Source organism: Ostrinia furnacalis, unplaced genomic scaffold (assembly GCF_004193835.3).
Source record: "Ostrinia furnacalis isolate ACB-3 unplaced genomic scaffold, ASM419383v2 OfSCF0890, whole genome shotgun sequence".
Classification (NCBI taxonomy): domain Eukaryota; kingdom Metazoa; phylum Arthropoda; class Insecta; order Lepidoptera; family Crambidae; genus Ostrinia; species Ostrinia furnacalis.
Window position 1 is genome coordinate 207922 of NW_021131129.1, and position 27001 is coordinate 234922.

Consider the following 27001-nt stretch of genomic DNA (forward strand, 5'->3'; position numbering starts at 1 on the left):
ACACTGTCAAATTTGAGGGTTCCCAACCTACAAAACAATTTTCCCCAAGCACATAAGATTGTCAACCAAATCTCTGAACTTCCTTGAGAAAATCGCTTGTTTGTCAAGAACAATTTTGTCTTTGATCATTTTAATTTATTTTATACTAATAAACTCATAGGTACTTAAAATTTTGTGTTATTTTTGTCTAATAAGTTTACTGCCATAGTAGTTTTCTTACCCTTTGTTGTCGAGATATTCATAGGATGGCAACATGACAAATGGTGCCAGAAATATGAATTCGGATACACACGCACAATCACAATGTATTTTATAACTTTTCGGCCTTTGGCTTGGTTCAACAACAACAAGTAGTTTTTGTACAAAAAATACTCCTCAGCGTAGTTATTTTGAAGTTTTTTGGAGCCTGAATTATAGAAAGCATGGTTTCAAAGTCATGGATTATTTAAATAAATCCTAATTCAAGTCGTTACGATTTCGAAACGTACGTGAAACGAAGTCAATGTGTCATTAATGTCAAAAAACAGAAAGGTTAGTTTTCTGGCTGATTTGTTTATTTTTCAGATTTTATGGTAATACGGGTGGTTTGAAGAATTCTACAACGAGACTAGCTCTCAAAATTCACGAGCGTTTACTCAAACCAGTTTGGGGAAGTAAATATCCTGTAAAATGAGTATGCCGACGTACGACCCAGGTCCAGAACATTTCCAGCAGTTCCCTTCTAATAGGATCATCGTGATCCACCCAGGATCACTCTACGTGAGAATAGGAAGAGCTTCAGACCTTCTTCCAGTCAAACAACTGCATTGCATTGCAAGGAAACGTCGTCCTGGCGGAAAAATATATCGGGACCCGTTCATACCACCAAGCGTCCCAAAAACGAAGGATTTGATTGAAGAGCTTGAAGAATGTCGTCTGCAGATATCCCACACTCTTCAGACGTGTGTCCAGTCGAACGGAGCCCGTCGGTACGCGACGCCCCCTCAACAAATAGCCGCTTTTAACCGTAGATCTTTGCCAGAAAGCGTTAACGATGGAGAACCATGGCCTCAAGTTCAGTGTGAAATTGTCATTGGTGATCTAGTCCTAGATATCGACCCAGAACTACCTTACAACATACATTTTCCATATAGAAGAGGGGATTTTAATTTACATTCTGAAGTAGGTGGTTCAGTTTCTTCAGTTTTGAACGATTTGTACACCATATGGAGCTCCATCATTGAGTACAAACTAGGAATACCTTTAATAGAACTGGTAAAATACAGATGTGTGCTGCTAATACCTGATATTTACTCCAGAAGTCATCTAAAATGCCTAATGTCTCTATTACTGAGAGATCTAGGATTTGGCCACTGTTTTCTAGTTCAAGAAAGTGTTGGTGCTACATTTGGTGCTGGCATTGGCTCAGCTTGTGTAGTTGATATTGGTGACCAAAAAACTGCTATATCTTGTGTTGAAGACTGCATATCACACAAGACAACAAGATTACGAATGGACTATGGAGCTGGTGATGTGTGTCAAGCATTGTCCTGGATGTTCCATAAGAGTGCATTTCCCTACAAGGATTGGACAGAAAACATACCAAGAGATGTGATACTAATGAGGAATTTGTATGAGAATTTCTGTCACGTAAACCTAGATGTTTGCGGTCCACAGGAAAAAACGTTCTTTGTGGACCATCCTGGAGATGTAGTCAACAAATACACATTACAAGTTGGAGATGAATGCATAATTTCACCACTATCAATGTTCTACACTGATCTATTGAAAATAACTGGCCCAAAAACTACAAAAATTCAGAACCGTCCTCCTAGTGACCCTGAAGATCCTTTTGATGCAGAGTTTCTGAGAGAAACTGGTAGAAAACGTGAAACAGCGGACCCAGCTGCCAATGAAAGCCAGCAGTTTGAGGCTGTGAATGAATCTCAGCCATCAGCTAACCCAGATGAGGATATTGTTGTTGATGCTTTAGAAGGTGGTCCTGGAGACGTGGTATCATTAGCACCTGGTCAAGTTCTGGCTCTAGACGCTGCGATATTACAGAGCATTGACCGATGTCCAAGTGAGGAATTAAAACGTAAAATGTACAGTAATATTCTGATAGTTGGTGGAGGTGTGAAGGTAGATGGGTTGTATTTGTGGCTCCAGAATCGGTTGGCTTTACAGATACCCTATGCATATAAGACTGAGCAGCTAGAAATAGTTACGTCACCAAAGGACATCGATCCAGCAAGTACGGTTTGGAAAGGAGCAGCAGTTATGTCTTGTTTGGAGTCCGCTATTGAGTTGTGGATCAACCAGAGCGAATGGAATAAGTTTGGGCTGAGAATTTTACGAGAAAGAGCTCCTTTTATTTGGTGACATTAGGTTTTATTTAATTATTAGATAGTAATAGTTGGTGTCACCCTCCTACCAATGTGGGTGAGAGAACCAACCATGACTGTGATGTGACAAGATGGTGTATTATATGGAATGTCACATTGTAATAATGAGTAATGCTTCTCTTGACCTAAATTGTAAAGTATATGATATAAAATTAATAAATAAGAAGACAAAAATAAAATTTTATAATATGTAAACATTGTTTTATTAAAAATATAATTGCATTAAAATGCATTGTAGTATTTTACAGAGATTCAATAAGTACCAACATACATTAGGAATATTTCTACAAAAATATTACATTAAAATAGTTAAAAAACGAGGCAGTCTTGGTTCTTTATATCACTAGGCAATATTTACACTAGTCATTTTAATTATCTACGATTTCATTTTTACTTATCACAAAATCAAATCTCATGCTAATTTAAAAGTATTTTATGTGTAGGCACCTGTTCTACACTGAACATGCACTGGTTCAACAATACACAAAATTGAGCATTGGTCAGACAAAACCTTACTTACGTATAGATTACATAATATTACAGATATAAGTAGGTAACAAATTATTATCTGTTATTCTATGATTCACATTTGATAGAAGACAAAGTTGGCATCAAGATATTCATACTAGGTACTTGCTCTTGGCACATTATTTTCTTACCATCTGCACTAATTAATCCTTGGGTCAGGTCAATCACGTCTGTGAGATATGCCATTATAATAAGTATTATTATTTATTATCTAACCTCAGCCTGTTCACTTTTAAACGTAACAGCTATATCTGTCTCCCTAACTACTCCTTTTCTCAGTTTGGGGTGGAAGAACGAATAATACAGCACCATGATCACCAACCCTATCACATATGGGACCACGGTCAACACCAGTAACGGTGTAAAATGTCCAGACTGTCTATCTTCGTTTCCAGCGTAGATATACCATATGGCGCCACAGACCACATTTTGGCAGAAGCATATACTATAATAAATTGCGTATCTGTACCTAGTTCTGCCTTCGACCGCCAGTATGTATGTGAAAAGGTATACAGCTCCTAAAGCTAGGGCGAACGCTAGCTCAGCTATTTTGCGTACGCAGAATATAGGGTGTTCGAAGATTTGAATCCACGCTGTCATGATGAGGATGTGTATGACGCAGGCAAGCACCGTCCAGTGTGGGAAGAGGTACGCCATCAGTGATAATGATATCACTCTGCTCACTGAAAAGAAAATATTCAAATTAAAAGACAACCTGATTTTAAAAGTTGGCTGCATAGATTCCTGCGGCTGTGGAGCGGGCCGGGACACTAGCGGCGTAAGGCGGTCCGCCCCGGGTGCCAAGCATCAGGGGGTGACAACAGTTGCGCAAATTAGTACTCGCTGGCGCATCTGCATTCATCATTCGTACATCTTTCATCTTCGAATCGGTACCAAAAAATCCTGGGGGGTGGGGCATACCCAACTTTAATTATGGACTTATGAGGGGGGGGGGGGGTGGTACTGCCCCGGGTGACAACCCATACTACGCCGCCACTGGGCCGGGAGATGTTTATTTTTTAAGTCAAATGCTGCAAGACTTTAGTATGACAGCTCTGTTACATTACATCCCTCCCGCACCGATAGCTACTATAATTTTCATCAAATAAAAAGAGCGTTGAAGGGGCGCTACATGTCTCTCCACCGAACACAAAACAGTACGGAAAATGTTAGTTCCTATTTTAGCCACCGCTCTTTTTACGTGACGCCAAGTATCATAGAGCAATTAACGACTCCTCTATGCCAAGTATACCGTAGGGACCTAGTCAGTTATGAGCTATGACTGTTACATACGTGTCAATTTTCATTGAATAAGTCTTATCAGTAGCCAATATTTCAATGTAATAATTTGCAGTGACCTCCGTAACTACAGCCTGATGGTAGGTATTGGGTTCAAATGTTATCACTCAGTCAGTTCTCAGCTATTATTATAGGATGTGTCATTGGCAAAGTTTTAGTATGAATCATTTTTGATAAAAACTGCGGTTGCTATTCGAAGGTCGCCGGGAGCAAGTGTTATTATGATAAGAACATTAGTGAAGATGATTTTATATGTATGTAATATTCCTAAATGTATAAAGATGCAAAGGCATTGGCGTAAATTGAAAACCACATTGGTGAGTAATGAGGGTTTTCGCGATTAAAAAATCCGCCAGATGGCAATACGTAGACGGGAGGTCCAAATGCTGCATGATTGGTGGATTTTGACATATCTGTCAATGTCATGTCAAAAATAACCAATCAAGCAGCATTTGGACCTCGCGTCTACGTATTGCCATCTGGCGGATTTTTCAATCGCGAAAACCGTCATTGAGTGGAAAATTGGCGCGCACCACCAATTTTTGGTCTCAGTCGCGCGGGGTGCGGGGAGTTTGATCCGAGCAATCCGAGCGTCATTATTGTAGTGTGCGTGTGCACTCATGGGTGATTTAGGGTGTACCGATAACACTCAAACATTAGCGGAAGAATGGTAGGGTGCGTCTTCGTGGATGAAACGATCTATAAATGAGTTTTAACTTACTGGACAGCAGATAGTGCCAGGCGGTCTGCATGGCGGATCCCAGCCAGCTCATGTTGAGCTTGTCTTCCTGCGCGAACCGCAACGCGCGCTGGTACGCCGCCAGGCACCAGCCCATGCTGGCTAAAGACGAGGTTATCGACAGGATCTGGTGCACTGGAAGGAAATATTTAAGAGCTATAACGCTGCACTTTAGGCACCTTATTACACCGTATTAAATTGAGTTCTTTCCCTGCGTGATCGAATCAGAAATGAGGAGATCCGCAGGAGAACCAAAGTAACCGACATAGCTCGCAGAATTGCTAATATCAAGTGGCAGTGGGCGGGGCACATAGCTCGTAGAGACGATGGCTGTTGGGGCAGGAAAGTTCTCGAGTGGCGACCACGGGCTGGAAGACGTAGCGTGGGCAGGCCTCCTACTAGGTGGACCGACGATCTGGTAAAGGTCGCGGGAAGAGCCTGGATGCGGGCAGCGCAGGACCGTTCATTGTAGAAAACCTTGGGGGAGGCCTTTGTCCAGCAGTGGACGTCATTTGGCTGAAACGAACGAAATTGAGTTACGCCCGTATTCACAAACGATTCTTGCTCAAGTGAATAGAGCTCTGTGATTAGTTCGTGTGTCACCCTGTGCGTCCACGCGCACTGTGAGAATGCTTGTATATTAACCCACTTGTTACGGAATTAACTTTTTCTATCACTTACCTTAAATCAGTCATGATAAATTTATCTCAAAACAATCGCTCCAAAACTTTATAGTTATTTACGTCAGTGTACTTATAAGACTTGGACAGTACTGCGACACACCTCATCTTTCAAATGTTGCATATTAAAATTGTTTAAACTACCCACATTAGTAAAAATATTTATGTAAAAACTAGCGTTCTTTTAAAAGAACGCTAGTAACAAGTGGGTTAATGTTTGTGAATACGGGCGTTAGCTGTGGGGTTCCGTCAGGTATAGTAGTATAGGACAACCCTCACTCTTCCCAGGGGTTTCGTATAAGGCGACTAACAGAGAAATATGCAAACATCAGTCTTTTTCAACCCGTCTAGCGTCGAGCTTCTCCATTTGCCTGAGGTAAATCAGGCCGGGTCGGAGAGCAAATAACCTGCAGATGATGAGTTTGTGATGCAACGTGGCCCTTAATGCGGTAATCAGACGACCTCCACAAATTAGTTGTGGTGGGCAAGGTCATAGGAATGGATGTCAATCGAAGTGTTGCGTCGCTATCCTCTTTTTTAGCATCAGGGTGTAGTCCTGCTGGCTCTCTATAGCTCGCTTCACCAGTGTACAGCCGCTGAAAATTGTCCTACTAGTCTACAGTCCTCACCAGTGAACTGATAGTCCCCACGGAGTAGCAAGCTAACTTGCAGCACCAGCTGCGGCGCCGCCTCTAAGCAGCACTCGAATATCCTCAGCAGTGCAGCGTAGCTGTCTTCCTTCAGCTTCAGGGCGTAATACTGCCGCTGGTTGATTTCTGCTGACTCTCTATAGTCCACCTCACCAGTGCACAGCCGCTGGAATGTGTTCTACCGTTCTATCGTTCGATCTCCACAAATTCATTGTGGTGTAGGTAGATGGACAAGGACACCGCGTAGCTGTCCTCCTGCATGAGGCCACAGTCAGCCGCTGTTGAATCCTGCTGGTTTAGTCTCTCACCACTCACCAGTGAACTGATGGTCTCCACGCAGCAGTAAGCTGACTTGCAGCACCAGCTGCGGCGCGGCCTCCAGGAAACATTCGAAGATCCGCAGCAGTGCAGAATCGCTGTATTCCTTCAGCAGGCCGCAGTCAGCCGCTAGATGAGTCCTGCTGGCGCTCTATAGCTCGCTTCACCAGTGTACAGCCGCTGGAAAGTGTCCTACTAGTCTACAGTCCTCACCAGTGAACTGATAGTCCCCACGCAGCAGCAAGCTGACTTGCAGCACCAGTTGCGGCGCCGCCTCTAAGAAGCACTCGAATATCCTCAGCAGTGCAGCATCGCTGTCTTCCTTCAGCATCAGGGCGCTGTCAGCTGCTGGATAAGTCTTGCTAGCCTAGAGTTCCTCACCAGTAAACTTATAATCTAACGACCTCCTGGACACTCGTGAAAGCGCAACAGAACCGCGTCGCTGTCCCCCTGCATCAGGCTGCAGTCAGCCGCTAGATGAGTCCTGCTGGCTCTCTATAATCCACCTCACTAATGCACAGCCTCAAGGTATCCTGCTGTTCTACAGTTCTCACCAGTGAACTGATAGTCTCCACGCAGCAGTAAGCTGACTTGCAGCACCAGTTGCAGCGCGGCCTCTAAGAAGCATTCGAAGATCCGCAGCAGTGCAGCATCGCTGTCTTCCTTCAGCAGGCCGCAGTCAGACGCTAGATGAGTCCTGCTGGCTCTCTATAGCTCACTTCACCAGTGTACAGCCGCTGGAAAGTGTCCTACTAGTCTACAGTCCTCACCAGTGAACTGATAGTCCCCTCGCAGCAGCAAGCTAACTTGCAGCACCAGTTGCGGCGCAGCCTCTAAGAAACATTCGAAGATCCTCAGCAGTGCAGCATCGCTGTCTTCCTTCAGCATCAGGGCGTAGTACTGCCGCTGTTGATTCCTGTTGACTCTCTATAGTCCACCTCACCAGTGCACAGCCGCTGGAATGTGTTCTACCGTTCTATCGTTCGATCTCCACAAATTCATTGTGGTGTAGGTAGATGGACAAGGACACCGCGTAGCTGTCCTCCTGCATGAGGCCACAGTCAGCCGCTGTTGAATCCTGCTGGTTTAGTCTCTCACCACTCACCAGTGAACTGATAGTCTCCGCGCAGCAGCAAGCTGACTTGCAGCACTAGTTGCGGCGCGGCCTCCAGGAAACACTCGAAGATCCTCAGCAGTGCAGCATCGCTGTCTTCCTTCAGCATCAGGGCGTAGTACTGCCGCTGGGACGTGGGGTCCTGTTTGCGCTCGGCGCGACGACACTTTAAGGCGTAGCTGTTGATAAAGTAGGAGTTTGCAGTGGTCTTTTTATCGTGTCGACAACAAACCTACACAGTGTCAGCCCAAAACTCCGCTACCAGAGTGGCGTTGTCAGCAGCATTCATTAATTTTATACTGCTACTTTTGAGTGATTTTAAACTATCCCTAAACCAAGTTTGCAGTTTTGCGATCGCTTGTTGAAGTGAAGTACCTCGGGTAAAATAAAATGGTGTTCAGCGATTTCTGAATTAAGGACGTCGTACATTTATCAACCCGGAAAGGGATCGTAACGGTATCAACTCGAGGCGGTCAGTATTCTTTGTATGAAACTCCATATTATCCGCACCGTAACATAAACTCCTCGCCTCACGATTGACAGCGCGCGAAAGGCGATACGGTGTTGTTGCCTTTCCGAGTTGATAAATCTGCTATGAGCTTGTAAATGGTCACGAGTATTACTTTATTAGGGACTGGAATTATTTTCCTCTGGCAAAATAAATACCGCGTATGTCGCAGTGTTTATTTTGCCAAAGGAAAAGAATTCCAGTTTAACTATGGTTCAATGGTCATGGTCTTTTATCAGCAATGTTGTAAAGCACATAGTTAGTGCAGAACGTTTTGCACTGAACCTACCAAACGGATTTCCCGGTGATTAATCTGGCGCCGCGCATATTTAATAAACACATAATAACAATTAATTAATTTGAAGTAGGTAACATTATGTTGCGATAATGCGGCGACATTTTGAGTTAAAAATAGAAGTTCTACATAATTTTCCTGTCGTTAAATTGTAGCTTCTAGATAAAATATGGGTTCTTTCATATCTTTAAATGGCAAGAACATACAGACGAATAGAGAACCACTTCATTTCTTGAAGTCGGTTTAAAAAGCAGAATGCCATTGCATCTTTGTACTCACATGAAAGCATCTGCAAATCTCAGGATGGGAGCCATTTGGAGCACCAGCACAACTATCCGCAGCCAGCGACGCTTCGAGAACTCATTCGAGAGCGAGTTCTGTTGTTTGTCTTGGGAATACCTGAAATAACAGATATTCAAATCAAATCTAATGGAAAATATTTATTCAATTTTGTTTAGTATTTTTGTATATACTTCTTATGAACACCTAAAACAAAAATAAGAAAAAAAAGGTAGTCCTTAGGGGGCTTTACATGTCTCCTTAATATTTTGGACCCTATCAGAACTTCGAGACAAATATTGTCACACAGCAGCCAATTTCCTGATCCCATTATTTTATGAATTATAAAATTAGTAGTTTATTGTGTCATTGGGACTCAAAAATAATATCTCACGGTGGGTCGTGTATTTACACAAAAGCAAATATAAATTGCAACGAAAATGTCGAACTGACGGCGTTGTCGGTCGAACAATATTGCGAAATATCCGCCATTGATGTTGTAGATTATAGATTAACAATAGTTTGTGTATATCGTACTAACCTAATAAGCTCAACGGACTTTCTATGTCATTTGGATCGCCTGCTCGACAAAATTTGTGACATGGATATTGATTGCGTAATCGTAGGAGATTTTAACATCAACTGTATTGGTGACTTAGGCCCCGTACAGAAGGATTTGATTGACTTGCTCTCGATGCATAATTTTAGAAATGAAGTTGAATTCCTCACTCGTGTATCACCCACGTCCTCGACGTGTCTTGATCACGTATACACAAATTTGACCGAGCCAATATTAACCTCACCGGTGATGACAAACCTGAGTGACCACTTCGCGGTGCGCGCGGAGGTCCAGATGTGTGCGCCTGCGCGCCCGGGACTGCACTCCCGTGTCTCCCGATCCTACTCACGGGAACGTGTTGCCTTGTTCGTGGCGACCCTCGACAGTGTAGACTGGTCAGAGATAATAACGCGTAGAGGTATCAATGCCGACGCCTTAGCGAGTGCAGTGATTAATGTAATTGTTAACAAGATCTCGATCTGCTTTGGTACGGATTTCGGAAACCTGGATTGACGACGATATTATAGAATGTAAGAACTTTCTTTTTGACTTAATTAGATTAGCAAATAGACTTCCACCAAATGACGTAATGAATAACATAATTGACATTATTAATAAAAAATATATTCAATTAATTGACTCCAACAAATACAATTATTACAAAAATATTATTTTGAATAGTACGAATGCCTCTAAGGCTATGTGGAGGGTAGTGAACTGCGAGAGAGGAAAAACCAGTGCTCCTGCCGCTGATTTTACGGATGTTGTAAAAAATCCGGATGGCCAAGTTTACCAATCCAAGGCAGCCGTAGTTAATGCCATGAATTGTAGGTTCGCGAGTGCCGCAGCAGCCTGTGGTGCGCCTTCCGTTGACACCACTAGGGTCCAAGCGTTACTGAGCGCTGCGTTACCAATCGCAGACCGCTCCATGAGACTAAAACCATTCACTGCGGAAGAGGTCTGGAAAATCATCGTGTCTCGTATACCACCTAAACCAACAAACGATATTTACGATATCTCAATGAACATGTTGCGTAAAGGCGCGAATCAGATCTCAGCTGTGCTATCCGTCATGTTTAATAAATGTCTCGAAGAGGGTGTCTACCCGACTAGCTTTAAGACGAGTAAAATATCACCTCTCTTTAAGGGGAAAGGTAGGCGTGACAATATGGATCAATACCGACCGGTGTCAGTGATACCTGCGATCGCAAAAATTTTCGAAAACGGACTCAGCACTCGTCTAACAGAGTACCTATGCTCCACAGACACGCTGTCCGACAAACAGTACGCGTACCGCGCCGGCCGCTCGACGACATCGCTCGCGAGAGAGGTAGTGCGCCGAGTAGTAGATGCCCGCGAACGGAAGCAGCATGTGGCAGTGCTCTGCTGCGACCTATCAAAGGCATTTGACGTTGCTGATCATAAAGCACTATCAATAAAACTGCTGTATTACGGAATCCGTAGTAATGCCCATCGACTGTTAACAGATCTACTATGCCGTCGATCTCAGGTAGTAGTAGGAAATAGAGGCAGATCTAAGTCTGAACCAGTAACAACGACAATGGGGGTAGCGCAGGGTTCCTCAGTATCTAACATCCTGTTTTCATTGCTTTTGAATGATCTCCCACAGTACATTAAGACTGGAGACATTTTGATGTACGCTGACGACATTGCTGCGATCGTGCGTGCGCCTGGTATTGATGAACTTGAGTCGAAATTGAACACAACAATATCAGAACTCGGTGTCTGGTTCAGGACTAACGGACTAGTTCTTAACCTGACAAAGACACATTTTATACATTTCTCACTATCCGGGAAATCCGATAGGCCAGTTAGTGTGACATTAGAGGGAACTCGACTTGAACAAGTGCAATCCACTACCTTTTTGGGCTTCGAATTAGATCGGGGCCTGACATGGACCTCGCACATGGATAAGTTGTGTGGAAAGTTGGGGAGCGCGTGCTTCGCATTGACCAGACTATCTCGGGTAGTAGCAGAAGATACGATGCGAACATGCTACTTCGCAACCGTGCACTCGCTGCTGCAGTATGGTGCTGAGCTCTGGGGTCTCGGTGCCGACCGAGAGCGGGTATTTAGGATGCAGAAACGCGCTGTGAGGGCCATTGTACGGGTATCGCAGCGAACAACTGTTAGGCCTCACTTCAGAAACCTAGGTATACTCACCCTGCCGTCCATAGTAATTTACCAGGTAGCTATATACACGCGCGAGAACCTGGACTCATTTGTGAGACATAGGGATCGTCACAACTATAATACTCGCTTCGCCGAAGCACTAGTATCGACTGCAGGTAGACTACGAAAGTCTGACTCTTTGACGCACGTATTGGGGCCTAAAGTATACAACCGACTGCCTAAAATAGTGAAAGAAGCGGTATCACTCCATTCTTTCAAATTTCAACTAAAAAAGTGGTTGATCGAGCAGGCGTTCTATAAAATTGACGAACTGTTTGGAATTTAATTATTATTGACACTGTTACCCACTATTTATTTTGACATTTAATTGACATTAATTCTATTTGTATTATAAATTTATTTGGACATGATGTGTATTTCTTTCTTATTAATACTGCAATTGTTTATTATTAATAAGAAAATATATTGAAAATTTGACATGTAATGAACATTATGAATAAATTTCTTATTCTCTTATTCTTATTCTTAGATGGCGTTGTGTGTCACTTACATCGCGGTGTAAGTTTCCTCTCGGACGCTTACATGGGCAATGACGAACCATTGTAAGTTGAAGCTTCAGAAGAACACTTAGCTTAAGGAGCGCTTAGTTTGCAGAGTTACTCTGCACTTAGTGGGTTTACCTAATAGTACACGCCCCCATTTTATGAATACATATCCTACATCTACGTTGGGGGTTTCATTTCAATCTTCACCTTTCCATAAGTTTATCATAGCATCGACGCCTGTTACACTTTTAAATAAAAAAATCTTACAACAAAAAATAATATAATATCTCACCGGGCATGGAGGCGCGATGCTGGAGCTCCAAGGCCAGCTGGAGAGCAGGCGAGCGCGCGGGGCCCGTCGTCGCGCCCGACCCGCGCCGACGCGCGCCGCGTTGTCGCGTACGCACGTGCAACGCTGTAATACGACCATCGTGAGCATTCCTGAAGCCTTATAATACAGAAGCTCAAAGTTGCACAGCGTGCTATCACAGAATAATAATAAGTACTACGTACTGAAGTTTTACTTCGCGAAGGTATTTAAAAAAATGTATGCTCAATGTAACTAACAATATGGTGTAATTTAGCCTGTCTCAAGAGTCAAGCACCATTTTGTTGACAAACGTCAGTGATCGGCACTGCGCCGAAGCTATAGGGCTGACTTCGGTAAAATTATGTGACGTGAGGTGCCAAACTGCGGAAAATGGCGGAGGAAATACACGATTTAGCATGAATTATCATGAATAATATTAACTACTGATTTACCTCTCAGTGTCTTGAGGCTACTTAAAAAAGTACATTCTGTGTTTTTATTATTATTTAGGCAGTTAAATACTACACAGTATTTAGTACACCATTTTCTTTATTTTCTTCCATCATACACAAGAATACGCGTGCGTGAGTCAATGTTCGCTCGTATGTGAGGCCTTGTCGAATAGTATCCTATAGGTGGGCCATAGTGCGTCTTTTGTTTTGTATGTAAACTCGCGGAGATGAACAGGCCTGGTGCTATCAGAATAAATACAAATGAGTAGGTCATCTGCGGACGTGCACGACGGACTGCGTGCGGAGAGTTGTATCCGCCTCTACAACCGATGTGAACAACGCCTCAACGTGACCACGACCGCTCTGCCAAGAGCGTAACGAATAAGAAGAAGAAAAAGGTCATCTTCATAGAAACGCCCGAGCGCGGTTTGTATGTGAGCGCGTCAATACGTATGCGGCGCGCACGCACACACGTTTCTATGAAGATGACCTACTCATTTGTATTTACTCTGGTGCTATGGACAGGGCTATGCTCAGTGTTTCTTTACGAGATTAAATCAGAAATGAGGAGATCCGTAAACGAACTAAAGTCGCTGACATAGCCCGACGGATTAGCAAGCTGAAGTGGCTATGGGCAGGGCACATAGTACGCAGAACTGACGGCCGATGGGGCATCAAGGTTCTGGAGTGGAGGCCGCGTACCGGAAAACGCAGCGTGGGACGTACCACCCACCCACACCCACAAGGTGGACCGACGACGTCATAAAGGTAGCAGGAAAGCGCTGGACGCAGGCCGCTACCAACCGGGCAACATGGAAAGCATTGGGGGAGGCCTATGATCAGCAGTGGACGTCCTATGGCTGAGATGATGATGATGATAATGATGATGAACATTCCTGGCAGCTTAGATAATCGGCCGATAGTTGGGGCCGATTCTAATAGCTGCGTCCACACCGGGCGTATGGGCTCAGGTCGCAAGCTTGTCATCTTGCTCACTCTGCTCTTGAGTAAACAGAATGTCAAGCGTAGCGCGAGCCCATGCGTCCGGTGTGAACACACCTAATTTGTATGAAGAATCAGCCGATACCGAATCGGTGTGCACTTTCATACATGTCCATACTGATTAACGGCCCAACCTAACTATCAGCCGACAAAAAATCTGGTCTATAGCTTATGGGGCATCCGATAATCACGTGAGGCGTTTAGGGGAAGGAGATGGTCGAGTTGATTCTCGCCTAATCTTACGTGGAGAAGGAGGGATCCTGGCAAGTATCACGTGTTTTTTTTTAAACAAAGTTAAATTGCAAAAGTAATGGGTTGAACTAAGCAAAACGAGTTTCTCTGTTAAAATATGACTTATTTTAATATTGTTTTTTAAATAAATCCAATGAAGCACAACTATTAACGTATTTACACTAAAATACGTATTTTAAACAATCTCACGTGAGATAAGATGGTCGAGCTAAATCTCAAGATATCTCAACAAGTCCCCCTTGAAGGGATCACCCCCCTTGCTGAGATATCTACACCCGAAAACCAAAGCATAACAAAGTAAACTAAACATTTTTACACTGACTAGTTTCCAATTTTCAAAATATCAACAAAACTAGCATCTTGTTACATCAATTATAACAAGAAAACAACTAAAGTACTGACCAGGTTCCGGAGCTAACGGTCGCCGGGTGGAAGGCTCGTCGTACTCCCAGCGCAGTGAGCGGTCGCCGATCGTCAGCAAGTCGCCGTGACGTAGTGCAGCCACGCTCACCGGTTGACCGTTCACTAGGGTCTCGCCGTCGCCTATGTTGCGCACCACAGTCTGTGGGACAATGGGACTTCGTTACACTCGGCGCAAAGACTCGTGGCAGGCGATGTAATTATAAAACAGTGCATATCACGACGATCTAGTGAAGGTCGCGGGAGGTGCCTGGATGCGAGCGGCGCAGGACCGGTCTTTGTGGAAATCCTTGGGGGAGGCCTTTGTCCAGCAGTGGACGTCTTTCGGCTGAAACGAACGCATATCACATCTCACACTGGTTATGGGTGACGTCACACAACACACACAACGAACATCACGTTAAAAATTTAGTGTTTCCATTCAGGCCATGAGGCTCACTGGTGAGCCTTCTCCTATTGAATCGTTCAGGCCAAGGGGTCACCGGTCAACAAAAACGCTTCTCACGAGCCAAATACTGCAGCTATCAAACAAAACGCTCATTGAAGTGAGCCGTGTAGTCTTCTAGCCTACCGGACGGCGTGGTTTTTGAATCCAAAAGAAAGGTGAGATGCTACTAAAATAAATTAAACTCTGGATACTTTCACAATCTTCCTTTTATTTGTCGGTTCTACAACATACTGTTACATACAACTAGAACGTAGTGATTTTATGACTTTACTCAGCCAATGCTGCAAACCAATTTAGCTGCCTTCTCTCCGTTCCAATTATTCCCCGACTTTCTGTCCCCTCCCAAGCGCGTCGGTGTTGCCAATATAATGAAGTAGGGAAAAACCGTTATAATCGATTAATGCTTGTTAAAAATATCGATCGACTAACATTCAGACTACTTCAAATTACGACACTACGGCCCATACAAAACTTACCCAGACCCAAAAAGAAAGAGACCTACTTATCCCATCTTTTTTTGCCTTAGTCTGTGCAACTTAAATAATTTAATTATTATAATACACAGATGATCCAACGAACTTCATGTATGAATTTTGATAACTACTTCTATACTACTTCACTTATTACAAAAAAAAATTACTTATTTACCAGAGTTAGGTATCCGATTGTGAAGTATCAGAGAAAATTACGATCCGACGACAGCGTTAGTTGTTTTCGATTTGTTTTTGCTACAATTTCCTTATTTTTGCTTCACAAGTCGCAATTCTATCACTGGAACTTCGTTTCGGCATAATCATAACTTTTTATTTTTGAACGAGGGTATTAGAATAACGGCAAAGTTCAGACGCGTTGGCGTAGCCTCGCACGAAAAAAATCGAGTCGACTGGCGCGAGTGCGCCGGCGGCGGAGCGGTGGGCGACGGGGGATGGATGGCAAAGACGTAAAATGCTGGCAAAGGCATAAAGCCTAATTCGGTTTTTAAAAATTAACATGTATTTTTTTGATGTGCGAAGTTGTAGTAGTAAACCTTGTACACACGGCCACACTGTTAACTATCCATTTCCGTTTTTGCTCTCGCTCTCATCAAATGGTGATTCTTTGCGATAGAACGAGACGATATGACAGGTAATGGATAGTTAACACTGTTGCCGATGGTACTTACAAGCCCGCGCCTACCGACTGTGGTAGGATACTTATGCCGACGTCACTAAGCAGAAATGTTAAGCTAACTAATTTTATGTTTTTAATATCTAATTATGGATTTCCGCAAAACGCCTGATACCATTAATTAAATTGTTTCCCCCTTATCCATAAAACTTACACGCTTGTTGAAAAGTGTTTTAAAGTGACGTTTAAAGCCTGGTCCGTGAGCACGTAGAATTTTGTCCAATGACCCCTAAGCTACCCATCCTTATCGCTCGCGCGTAATTATATTGCTGTCGCGCTCGCACACTCACTGCACAATCCGATCGCACAGTCGCGACAGCAATATAATTACGCGCGAGCGATAAGGATGGCTAGCTTGGGGTCATTAGACAAAATTCTACGTGCTCACGGACCAGGCTTTAGTAAGGAGGGCTATCGTTTTTATACTTAACTAGCGATTGACAGGACCTTACTCTACAGTGGCGCCATCTTGATGAGTGCAAATGCGATAGCCCTCCTACCACTTTAGCGCTCACCAGTTGGTGCCACTGTCTTCGCTACTAGCAAGTGACAGGACCTTACTCTACAGTGGCGCTAACTGGTGAGCGCTAAAACGATAGCCCTCAGTGGCATACCTGGCTCGCGTGCACCACGACGGTGGCGTGGTGCGGGCAGACGGAGGGCAGCATACTCAATAGTTTATTGCTTCCATAATGTTTACAAAAGGTGTTATTGGTAAGGTAAGATACAATTATGGACCCTGTCGGGCACTGCATTTTAGGAGAGAGGAAGATTTTTAGATTTATTGCATTAATTATTCTATGATTATTAATTATCAAAGAAGAATGCNTTCTTATTCTTAAAGATGAAGTGCCCAAAGTCATAATTTAGATAGAATAAAAATCAAATAGCTATATAATTTTTATTGAACAAACAGATAAAGGCATAAATTATTTATTATCAGGAGAGACAACAAAGAATCTATTATTATAAGATATAGATAAAAATGATAAACTTCTAAGAACCTTGAGAAAAAGGAACTTTTTACTGGGTGATAAAATAATCAAGGATTTTATTTTTTGATTTTATTAAAATTTTAAAAGAATACACATTACCTTATGTCTGTGAGTATTTCTCAAAAAAAATGTACGTAACGAAACGGTAGTAACGAAATAGTAAGGCCATAAGGCTTGTTATACATTGGCGAAATATTGTAATAAATGCTCTTCATTTATTCAATTTGAAATATTTGTAAGTATGCACCCAAATACGGGGTAATATTAAGGGGTTAGAAATAAAATAAGGGAGTAATCATTCATACTATTTTAATAAAATTATTTTTGTTCCATCATGTTTATCCATTTTGAGTCGTTCTCTGTAAGCTTTTTGCCTTTCGGCATTGGTTTTTGGCGGCATTCCTAAAAAAACAAAAGAAGTAATCACATAAAAACGTAATCTAAATGATTTGATAATTTTTTGCTGGTGGCACTTCTGTAAAGCAGATAGTATCCAATCCTTTTGTTATTAACGCTCTATATTTTTTTAAATAAATTAAGTAGTGAATATTACTATGCTTAGTCAGGTAATAACAGTATACACCCAGCATTATGTTATACTTTTTCGTAACGTAACGAAATTCGAAAAAAACGTAACGAAATATTAGACAAAATGAGATCAGAAACAAGTATTTTTTTGATAAAATTTGTTACAGCAAATATAAAAGCTTACTAAATGTTCGTACCACACGTATTACAAAAAATGGTTAAATGAAGACTTACCGTTCTATATAAAATCGCTGATTTTACTGCCTGTTACGAAAAAGTAATCCCACAAAACACACACGTTTTCACTAATTTTCGCGATAGATGTTATGGCGGAGACGTCAGGCCAACAGCCATTCAGAGTGCAGCTATTGTTGTCCGTGTAAAATAAATACGGAATTGTTCAGAAACCATGGGAAAGTAGAAATAAATCGTAACTAAAGAGTAAATAACGAAATAGTAAATGAGAGCGACTCATTTTGTTTTTTTGCTTTAAATTGCCAATTCATTATGACACCCCATAGAAAATCAATTTGATACAGAAACTGCGATTACTGTAGAACGATAAACCCCATAGAAAATCAATTTGATACGGAAACTGCGATTACTGTAGAACGATAAAACAAAGAAATTTACAATAATTTAGTTACGTATCGCATTTTATGAAACAAAAATACATGAAAAAGCTAGGGTGGCAAACAGGTTTTTGTATGAAAGGTAAAAAAGGACTATTTTTAAAATATCTAAATATTTGGTAATAAGTAGGATTATAGCTATAATTCTTCGTTATCTTAAAGATTAATATTCATCCTTCAAAATTGTGTGTGTGTTTTTTTGTGTGATGATTTATAAATATAAAACTTTTGAACTGTTTCAAAGCACACTTTTTTTTTCAAAATGTACATTTTTTTTGAGAAATACTCCTGTAATAGACTTGAAAATTAGAGACTGATGTAATTTTGAGACATAAGTTTAAGTTAGTATGGCATTCATTGAGTAAATAAATAGACTGGGAAAAATTATTAATTAATATCTGAAAACACTGCACTTCATCTACACTAACTTGATGTCATTATGTAAATTAGGTGCTTTATTATTTTGCTAAGTAACAATCAAGAAGTGGTTGACTAAATTTTTTTTACAAGTTTGGATTTGAATCCAGGTCCCATCACGCTCAAGGCCATTCATAAAACTGATAGTTAACTTCAATAACAAAGGTGCTCTTATAATAAATCAAGAGCTCGCGAGAAAAATAAACCAAAACAATAGATTACTTACATTCGTATTGAGACTAGTGTATTCACAAATGCGGGCAAAAGGATGAAAACCAGCGTCCACCCGAAGATCACCATCTGCCGGGCCACGGCATACCTCACAGCTACGTTTATATCGAAGCCGAGATCCACGAAATGACCAACTATAGCCACACAATACATGAACAGATCCAAGTTGGTTATTGAGATCTTCTCCGGCATGCGATCCGGCTCATCGTAAGTTAATTCACTTTGTAGAAGGTCTCGAACAGCTTTAGGCATTTTGAAATTATTTTAGTTATCATAAAATCGCAAAAAACATGATACAAGGAACAAGGAACGCGTGCATTTGTTGTTTCCCAGCAAGCAACTAAAAAAAAAATTACGATAAATGTCATTAATGTCAAATTAGCAGATGTCAGTTTGACAGCATTAAGTCATGCCAAAGAAAATTATAATCATACAGCTTTAGCTATAAAACTGCCTCTTTATTTTTGTTAAACACATCTCAAGCAAATCTAAACAAAATGAGCATTTTTATTAAAACTCAACCAGATACCTTCTTTTTTCACTTCAATGGTGACTTGTAAGTGCCTATAACCACTGCCATGCCCACGCGCATCGCATTAAATTTTGATCCATTAATAAACTGATGTAGGGTAGGAAAGAATCACACAACTATGGATTTTTAAAATAATTTCATTTACTGTTACAAAAATACACTATTGCTTACATAATTATTTTACATTACTTAATTCTTAGGAAGCTTGAACACAGATTTTATACGACACTTTTAAACGTAACAAAATAGGTACGACTTATATTTTTATGATCATTCACAATAAGTAGGTAATTGTCTTTCTCATAAGCTCCTAATAAATATTTCACTATTTTTCATTAATAAAGGGTTTTGAAGATGTCCAGGGAAGACAAGTTTGCAGCAAAGAGCGTTAAGAACAACGGATCTTGTAGCGATTGCGGTGGTTGAGACCTGCGAAGCAAACAATCAAAATATGTAAGTAGAAATACCACAGGTTAACACTTCCTCCACATTTTTTAAAACTCAAAAATTAATCTTACTTATTTCTTCAAAAACCAGTTCGTTCGTTTCAGCCAAGTGACGTTCACAGCTGGACAAAGGCCTCTCCCAAGGATTTCTACTACGATCCTGCGCTGCTCTCATCCAGGTGCTTCTTTACCAAATCGTCGTTCCACTTAGTGTTATTTCCCAAACTCACCGTTCCTTTAGCAGTGTAACGAGCGGGCTCCACTTCTCCGTGAACAGAGTGACATTATCCCTCCATTTGTCCTTGACCAGGTCAGCAATGGACGCGTTGACTACCCTCAGGTACCCGCAGTTGTCGGTATACGCGTCCAGGAGCAGCTGGTCGAAGAATTTCGGCACAAAGTCCCGGAGACACTTCTGGACGTTGTAGAGAGAGCTGTTCATATCCTGGGCATGTTGTCGGGTTTTTATTTCCACGATCGTGACGAGACTCTCTTGCATTGTTTCGTTGAAGCTGTTTACAGAAAGAAATAGTAGATGACTACCCAACTATAGGTCTATAGTTAATTTTCTTATAGTTTTCTGAAAAAGACAGGAACATGTTTGCTCCAATGGTTAGACTGACGATCTGATGCTGTTCGTGGGAGCAGGGCTGGATTTTATGAAAAAACTTGGGTGGCAACGGATGTTTTTCACTTGAAAAGAAGGAGGCTGCATTTGTGGGATAACACCTCTCCAAATATCACTGCCATGCCGCAGCTTTAAAGGACGGTCGTCAGCATTCGTTCGGGGTGTCGTTTTGCCGTCCTGGGATTTATATTACCATCCTGGGGTTTATACCATTCTGGGGTAAGCACGTGGAGCTTCATCGGTCTACTCACAGAACAGCCTGGTGCAGGATGCAGTGCGTGGCCGCGACCTCATCCGGCATTTATTGTTGTTGACGGTCTAAGTGTCGGACATCCTCGAAGCTTGATGACGTGAACTCATCGGTCTACTCACAGAACAGCCTGGTGCAGTATGCAGTGCGTAGCTCCTAGTGACATTTGTTGACAGTGTGGCAGTGCCGGACATCCTCGAAGCTTGATGACTTGGAACTTCATTGGTCTACTCACAGCACAGCCTGGTGCAGGATGCAGTGCGTAGCTCCTAGTGACATTTGTTGACAGTGTGGCAGTGCCGGACATCCTCGAAGCTTGATGACGTGAACTCATCGGTTTACTCACAGAACAGCCTGGTGCAGGATGCAGTGCGTAGCTCCTAGTGACATTTGTTGACAGCGTGGCAGTGCCAGATATCCTCAAAGTTGATGACGTGAACTCATCGGTCTACTCACAGAACAGCCTGGTGCAGGATGCAGTGCGTGGCAGCGACCTCGTCCGGCAGCTCCTTGTGGCACTTGTTGACGGTGTCGAAGTGCCGGACGTCCTCGAAGTTCTTGATGACGCGGAGGAACTGCTCCCGGATCTGGGTCAGCTTCTCCGCTGGTTCCACGAGGCAGTGCTCGGTTATGTCTATCATCTGTGCAGAAGGGTAAGATTATTAAGATGGACCAAACTATGGGACATATCTCAGGTTCCGTTTGAGAAACTCATGTGTCTTTCTTTTGTGCATGGATATAGCTGTCTACCTAATGGCGCAAGTAGGTACCTACACTATCGTAAGTGTGAACACCATCTCTGTTACTTTCTCCTTCCCCCACCGTGCGTCACTCATACTTCGGTCAGGCCTGGCTCACTCCGCGCGGTACATCCGATAATTACCTACAGCGAAGCGCCCCGCCGGCGGGTATTATATCAGTCGAGTGTCACGCGCGCGCCCGTCAGGACCCTGGCGTGCGTTGTAGTACCTAATTCTATGATCGAAGTATTATTTAAAAATTGACATAAAGAGAAAGGAATATTGTGCGGCGTTCGGGTGTTTAAATTCGAAAATAAATCTACCGGATTTATCTTTTTTTTCNCCGGATTATCTTTTTTTTCGCTTCCCAAAGATGCTGAAAGGTATGTTGGCCATGTAGGTACCTAATCAATAATTCTTAGGATAGTATAGGAACCTAACCTACCATGACTACTGCTCAGAATGCGTTCGTTCGTTCAGCCAAATGACGTCCACTGCTGGACAAAGGCCTCTCCCAAGGTTTTCCATAATGAACGCGTACTTACATAGGTACGTACATCATGCATGACATATAAGTAGATTAATTATTTTTTCACTAGACAGCAACCCTAACAGCGTAAGAAGAGTTCAGAGGCACGCGATAGAAAGAGACAAAACTTGTAGGTGAATAAAATTGTAGGTACGTAGTGCTGTGCGAGCTGAATTCCACTGAATCGCGTCGCAGGCAGCAAGACTCGCATTTATTTAAATCGTCTTGCGGAGTAATCCTTCTGTACCTGTACTATTACTTATTCTGTGCTTCGGTGTGGGATTTAGCGCTTCATCTCGGTAAATTTTCTGCATAGTGTATTTGCGCCATAAGGCAGGGGATAATATACCAATCAGCAAACAGTAATCGATCCTAGATAGACTTATACAGGTAAAAAAATCTTGCATAAATGGGTTTCGTTAGTTGAATTCTTTTAACTTAAAATACTATAAAGTATTCTGCTAAAAAGGTCATGAAGAACTTACCTCTTCAAGCGATATCACATAATTAGTGAAATCGTAAAAGTATTTAATCTTGTAGAACTTCACGACGGCGCTCCTCAGCTCTCTGGCCATCTCCTCATTCATGATCTGGACAAGATCTAGGAACGTGTTTATGGTGTGGAGACTCTTGTTCTTCAGGCCATGGTAGTTGGACCGCCCTTGGTTGAAGAGGTTCTTGGCTACGGAGTAAGCCTCGCTGACTAGGTGGTACTTTTGGTCTATGGTTTCGAAGAGATTTGTTGTGCACTGTGGAGGTAAGGGTTCCTTGATAATTCAAGTACATTTTACTGTAGACTTTTTAACGAAATAGGACCTAGTCCGTCACGACTATAATTCGGATCCAACTAATTCATGGCTACTTAAGTTATGAAACTCATGCCTTCATAGCTTCTATGAAGGCTTCCGTATTGTCTTATTGAAAAGAAATATTACGAAGATTAATGTAAAAATTAAAACCCTACGGGAAATAAAAAAATAAAAAAAATGCTAAAGGAGCGTCTCTAAACTAGGGAATATTTGTAATCTGTACTCCATCAACAAAGCCGTTACTATCCGTTCGCGATAAGTTTGCCGCTGGCGATATGACGTCACTCGAAGGAAAACTATAGCAAACTATATTGAAAATATTTTTTATTTATTAATATTGATAAAAATTGTGTATTTGCGTAAAATAAAACACTTAATTGCATTTAATCACTAACTAATTGCGTTTAATCGCGGTTGGAGGAGGGGACGCGCATTCCACGGACCGGCAAACTTAGCGCGAACGGGTAGTACTTAAGTACATTTAAATTTAAAAACTCACCATCCGAAGACCAATCACGCACACCAACACTACTAGAATCTCACTCATCTTCACCAAACCACTCATTATTCCTAATTAAATTAACAATTAAAATTAACAATTTGATCTTTTAAGTCTAACTGGTTGGAGGGTTACGTTACTGTGTACTACAGTAGTAACAAGTGAATGGGCCAAGAAGTGAGTGCACTCTTATACTACTGAAGTTACTTGAAGTCAATCGAAATGGCTTGAGATAAGCCAGCACGTTTTTACACACGATGTACTCGTTTGTTTTGAGGGTTGTCATAGTTTATTGACTTTAAGTAACCAACTAGCGGCCGCCCGCGACTTCGTACGCGTGGATCCCGTTTTACCCCCTTAGGGGTGGAGTATCGTAAAATCCTTTCTTAGCGGATGCCTACGTCATAACATCTATCTGCATGCCAAATTTCAGCCCGATCCGTCCAGTGGTTTGGACTATGCGTTGATAGATCACTATGTCAGTCAGTCAGTCACCTTTGAGTTATTATATTTTTGTAGATTAGCTTGCTCGTCAAGCTTTACATTTACAATTTTGTTAGTACAATCCAGTCAAGTTTAATGCGCACCTGGCTGAAATGCGACTCTCTCTCGCACTCACCCGCACACCTCGCAGCGTTCGCCCCGTCCGTACCAGAGCGTCGGTGTGACGTCACGGTTGCTTGACCGGGTTGTATACGGGCGATTTCTGGGTTTCTTACCTGCCAAAATAACTGTTCAAGAAACATATTTCTCACCCATGTTCGTTCGCCACAATCCAGAGGTCCTGAGTTCGATCCTTGTGGGAACAACATTTTCTTACCAGTTTGGTAGGACTTGTTCTAAGTCCGCCTGGCTAGCTCCCACCATCTTTTACCTAAGTATGTCGCCATAATAACAATGGTAACGTTGTTAAACATAGGCGGAGTTGCACCACATCATTTTAACCGTAACATTAACATTAACCGGTGCTTTTTGAATGGAATTTGACATATTTTTGACGTTGGTCAAAGTTAAAGATGGTGCACTCACTCAGCCATAGTGTTGTATTCCGGCAATCAGAGGTGAGATAGCCAGTTTCTCTGTGGTTGAGGATTCCGGGTGAAGCTCGCTTCCACCTTCAGCCTGATCATCATTTTCCATCAGGTGAGATGCAGGCCAAGAGCTTTCTCGTTGTGGGTAAAAAAGGTCATTTTGAAGATTCAGATTTGCTGTTTCAACCCTAGTTTTCGATTGTTATGGACATAGTAAAATTTTAATTATAATTGCAATACGTAAGCCGATAAAGTGATGGCGTCTTACGAACGGTTTACGTAAAAATTGACATCAACTTTTCCACTGTTTACTTACATAAATCAAATCATGTTTACGTTATACGAGCGCCATAAAACGTAGGTACCTACTTTTAATAAGGTTTTTAAGTATTAGAAATTATGCATTCAAGTTTTGTCAAAAACTGGGGAAAACATTTTAAAAACCAGCGGCCGCCCGCGACTTCGTACGCGTGGATCGCGTTTAACCCCCTTAGGGGTGAAATTTCGTTAAAATCCGTTCTTAGTGAGCACCTACGTTCTAAAAGGAACCCCCATGCAAAAGAGACTCCTAGCACTTGTAGTTTCTGTGATTTCATGATGAGTAAGTGAGTGAGTCAGTCAGTGACCTTTCGCTTTTATATACAGGGTGGAATTTTGTAATGCCACCTGAAGGGAAAGTACTCTTAATATACAGTACTAGCTGACCCGGCGAACTTTGTTCCGCCTTAATGGCAATAAATAAGCAGACTTTTTTTTTAATTTCGAACGGGACAAAAAGTATCCTATGTCCTTCTCCTGGCTCTAAACTACATCCCTGACAATTTTCAGCTAAATCGGTTCAGCCGTTCTTGAGTTATAAGCGAAGTAACTAACACGACTTTCTTTTATATATATAGATTAAGAGTACTTTCCCTCCAGGTTTCCAACCAAAGATTTTAGTTGGTTCGATTCCCGTGTGTTGCAAGCAAATTTTTGGAAATCTTTGAATGCAGATCTGTTTCATTTCAAAAATAAAGGAATGTTTTCTTTGAGTATTTTCTATCTACCGTATTAGGAGTACTTTCCCTCCAGGTGGCATTTCAAAATTTCATCCTGTATATAGTTATAGATGTGTGGGTTATTATCACCTCATCTATAGATGCGCTGCTCCAATACTACCTCAGACACTAATTCAGTTAATCGCTAGACTTATAGTAGTTAGAGTTGGACACTCGATCTGTAGAGTTCCAGGGTTCGATTGGGACTAACGTTTTTTTACGATTGAAAAATCGAATGTGCAAACATTGATTCTAATCCTACTCCTACTAATATTATAAATGCGAAAGTTTGGATGTCTGGATGTTTGTTACTCTTTCCCGCAAAAACTACTGAACAGATTTTGATGAAACTTTACAGTATTATTGTTTATAAACCACAATAACACATAGATAGATTCAAATGTACCAACATGATGCAATAAACATTTATGACTATGACTATGACGCGTCTTTCCGTTCTATACATGGCCAGAACGCACCCATAGGAAACTGCTCGTGTATATTTTGGAGTGTCTCTTTGTAAGTCGGTCACTACAAACTATACACGAATTTTGCGTACTGATCGTGTATAGTTTGTGTCGTGGATGGATTCCGTCTTCGCTCCAAACTATACTACACCACTTACAGTTGACTAGAGTGTGTTTAGTTTATTTGATTTAATAAAATATGGAATTATATTTGAAATTATTACATTTATTAGATATTATGCTCGTGCTTTGTCCTCGAGATTAGAAATAAGAACTACTTGTAGATCACGTACGGTGATGCCATTTTTAAATTCATTAATTTTTACATAAAATATTATTATTTTACTTAATCTACATATTATTATAATAAATCTAGATTTATAACACTAATGTAAGTGGTTTCTGAAATTAAATTGATTAGGTAGATTTCAAATTAAATAACAATTATTTATTAGTGAGAGTGAATGAAGAAAGTTAAACGTGCATTATTAACTAAAATTGTCGACCGTTCGGTGTAGTGGTTCGAAACGGATAACTGTTCCGGAACAAACATTAATTTGTGTGCATGAACATATTTTGATATTTGTTTGTATTGGACTGGGTGTCTTCTATGTATAATAAGTATGTATTTACAAAAAAAGTATTTAAGTATGTTTATATCCGTTATCTAGTACCCATAGTACAAGCTTTGCTTAGTTTGGGACTAGAAGCGCAGTGTAAAATGTCCAGGGATATTCATTTTTATTTATAAGCTTTTATCTCAAGAACAAAAATCATTTTCACATACATAATTCTTAATTTCAGAGTTATTCAGCCCCAAAACAAATATATTTTCTATGGCAGAATATAAAACACCAAAAAGCTCTTTATCAAAACAATGGCACGTGTCGAAATTGATTCAATGTTTAAAGTAGACACGCAGTTATGAATTAATATGTAATAGAAAGAGAGGTAAATAAGTCAAATTGACGAGCATGCAACTAAGTACTCGCGTATACATTGTAATCGCGAACTTATTACAATACATACATGATTAGTCCGTATGCGTACTGACGATGTATATTTTGGAGTAAGATAATTGACCTAAGTCACTACAAAGTATACGCGAGCAGTACGCAGCATATGCG

The 27001-nt window shown here is 41.5% G+C and overlaps 4 protein-coding genes across 4 annotated transcripts; 1 reads left to right on the forward strand and 3 right to left on the reverse strand.

Annotated features, from left to right (window-relative positions):
• Window positions 1-468: 468 nt before the first annotated feature.
• Arp8 (Actin-related protein 8) lies at window positions 469-2522 on the forward strand. The gene has a single exon (XM_028301200.1). It carries the CDS (start codon window positions 670-672, stop codon window positions 2359-2361), a length of 1692 nt encoding a protein of 563 aa, XP_028157001.1. The 5' UTR covers window positions 469-669; the 3' UTR covers window positions 2362-2522.
• A 36-nt stretch (window positions 2523-2558) lies between these two features.
• LOC114350410 (XK-related protein 6) lies at window positions 2559-19228 on the reverse strand. Its single transcript, XM_028301202.1, has 5 exons — window positions 18902-19228; window positions 8795-8914; window positions 7704-7891; window positions 4933-5085; window positions 2559-3595 (listed from the first exon to the last, which is right to left on the reverse strand). Exons 1-5 carry the CDS (start codon window positions 19156-19158, stop codon window positions 3120-3122), a joined length of 1194 nt encoding a protein of 397 aa, XP_028157003.1. The 5' UTR covers window positions 19159-19228; the 3' UTR covers window positions 2559-3119.
• Window positions 7234-7682, reverse strand: LOC114350413 (uncharacterized). Its single transcript, XM_028301206.1, has one exon. The coding sequence runs from the start codon at window positions 7484-7486 to the stop codon at window positions 7319-7321; it is 168 nt and encodes a 55-aa protein (XP_028157007.1). The 5' UTR covers window positions 7487-7682; the 3' UTR covers window positions 7234-7318.
• Window positions 19229-19610: 382 nt separating the features above from the next.
• Window positions 19611-23664, reverse strand: LOC114350411 (uncharacterized). The gene is made up of 5 exons (XM_028301203.1): window positions 23340-23664; window positions 22517-22780; window positions 21219-21403; window positions 20115-20396; window positions 19611-19867 (listed from the first exon to the last, which is right to left on the reverse strand). The coding sequence occupies exons 1-5, from the start codon at window positions 23403-23405 to the stop codon at window positions 19774-19776; spliced, it is 891 nt and encodes a 296-aa protein (XP_028157004.1). The 5' UTR covers window positions 23406-23664; the 3' UTR covers window positions 19611-19773.
• Window positions 23665-27001: the final 3337 nt, after the last annotated feature.

Bases quoted from the DNA above. Each gene is read 5' to 3' on its own strand.
- Arp8 (XM_028301200.1), top strand. From the start codon at position 670: ATGAGTATGCCGACGTACGACCCAGGTCCAGAACATTTCCAGCAGTTC.
- LOC114350413 (XM_028301206.1), bottom strand. From the start codon at position 7,486: ATGCTGAAGGAAGACAGCGATGCTGCACTGCTGAGGATCTTCGAATGT.
- LOC114350410 (XM_028301202.1), bottom strand. From the start codon at position 19,158: ATGCCTAAAGCTGTTCGAGACCTTCTACAAAGTGAATTAACTTACGAT. The intron at 8,915-18,901 runs GTAAGTAATCTA...CTGTTATTTCAG, and splicing joins ACACTAGTCTCAATACGAAT to GTATTCCCAAGACAAACAAC. The intron at 5,086-7,703 runs GTGAGTGGTGAG...ATTTCCTTCCAG, and splicing joins CGGAGACTATCAGTTCACTG to TGCACCAGATCCTGTCGATA.
- LOC114350411 (XM_028301203.1), bottom strand. From the start codon at position 23,405: ATGAGTGGTTTGGTGAAGATGAGTGAGATTCTAGTAGTGTTGGTGTGC. The intron at 22,781-23,339 runs GTGAGTTTTTAA...TTACCTCCACAG, and splicing joins GCGTGATTGGTCTTCGGATG to TGCACAACAAATCTCTTCGA. The intron at 19,868-20,114 runs GTGAGTTTGGGA...TTTGCTTCGCAG, and splicing joins GTTACACTGCTAAAGGAACG to GTCTCAACCACCGCAATCGC.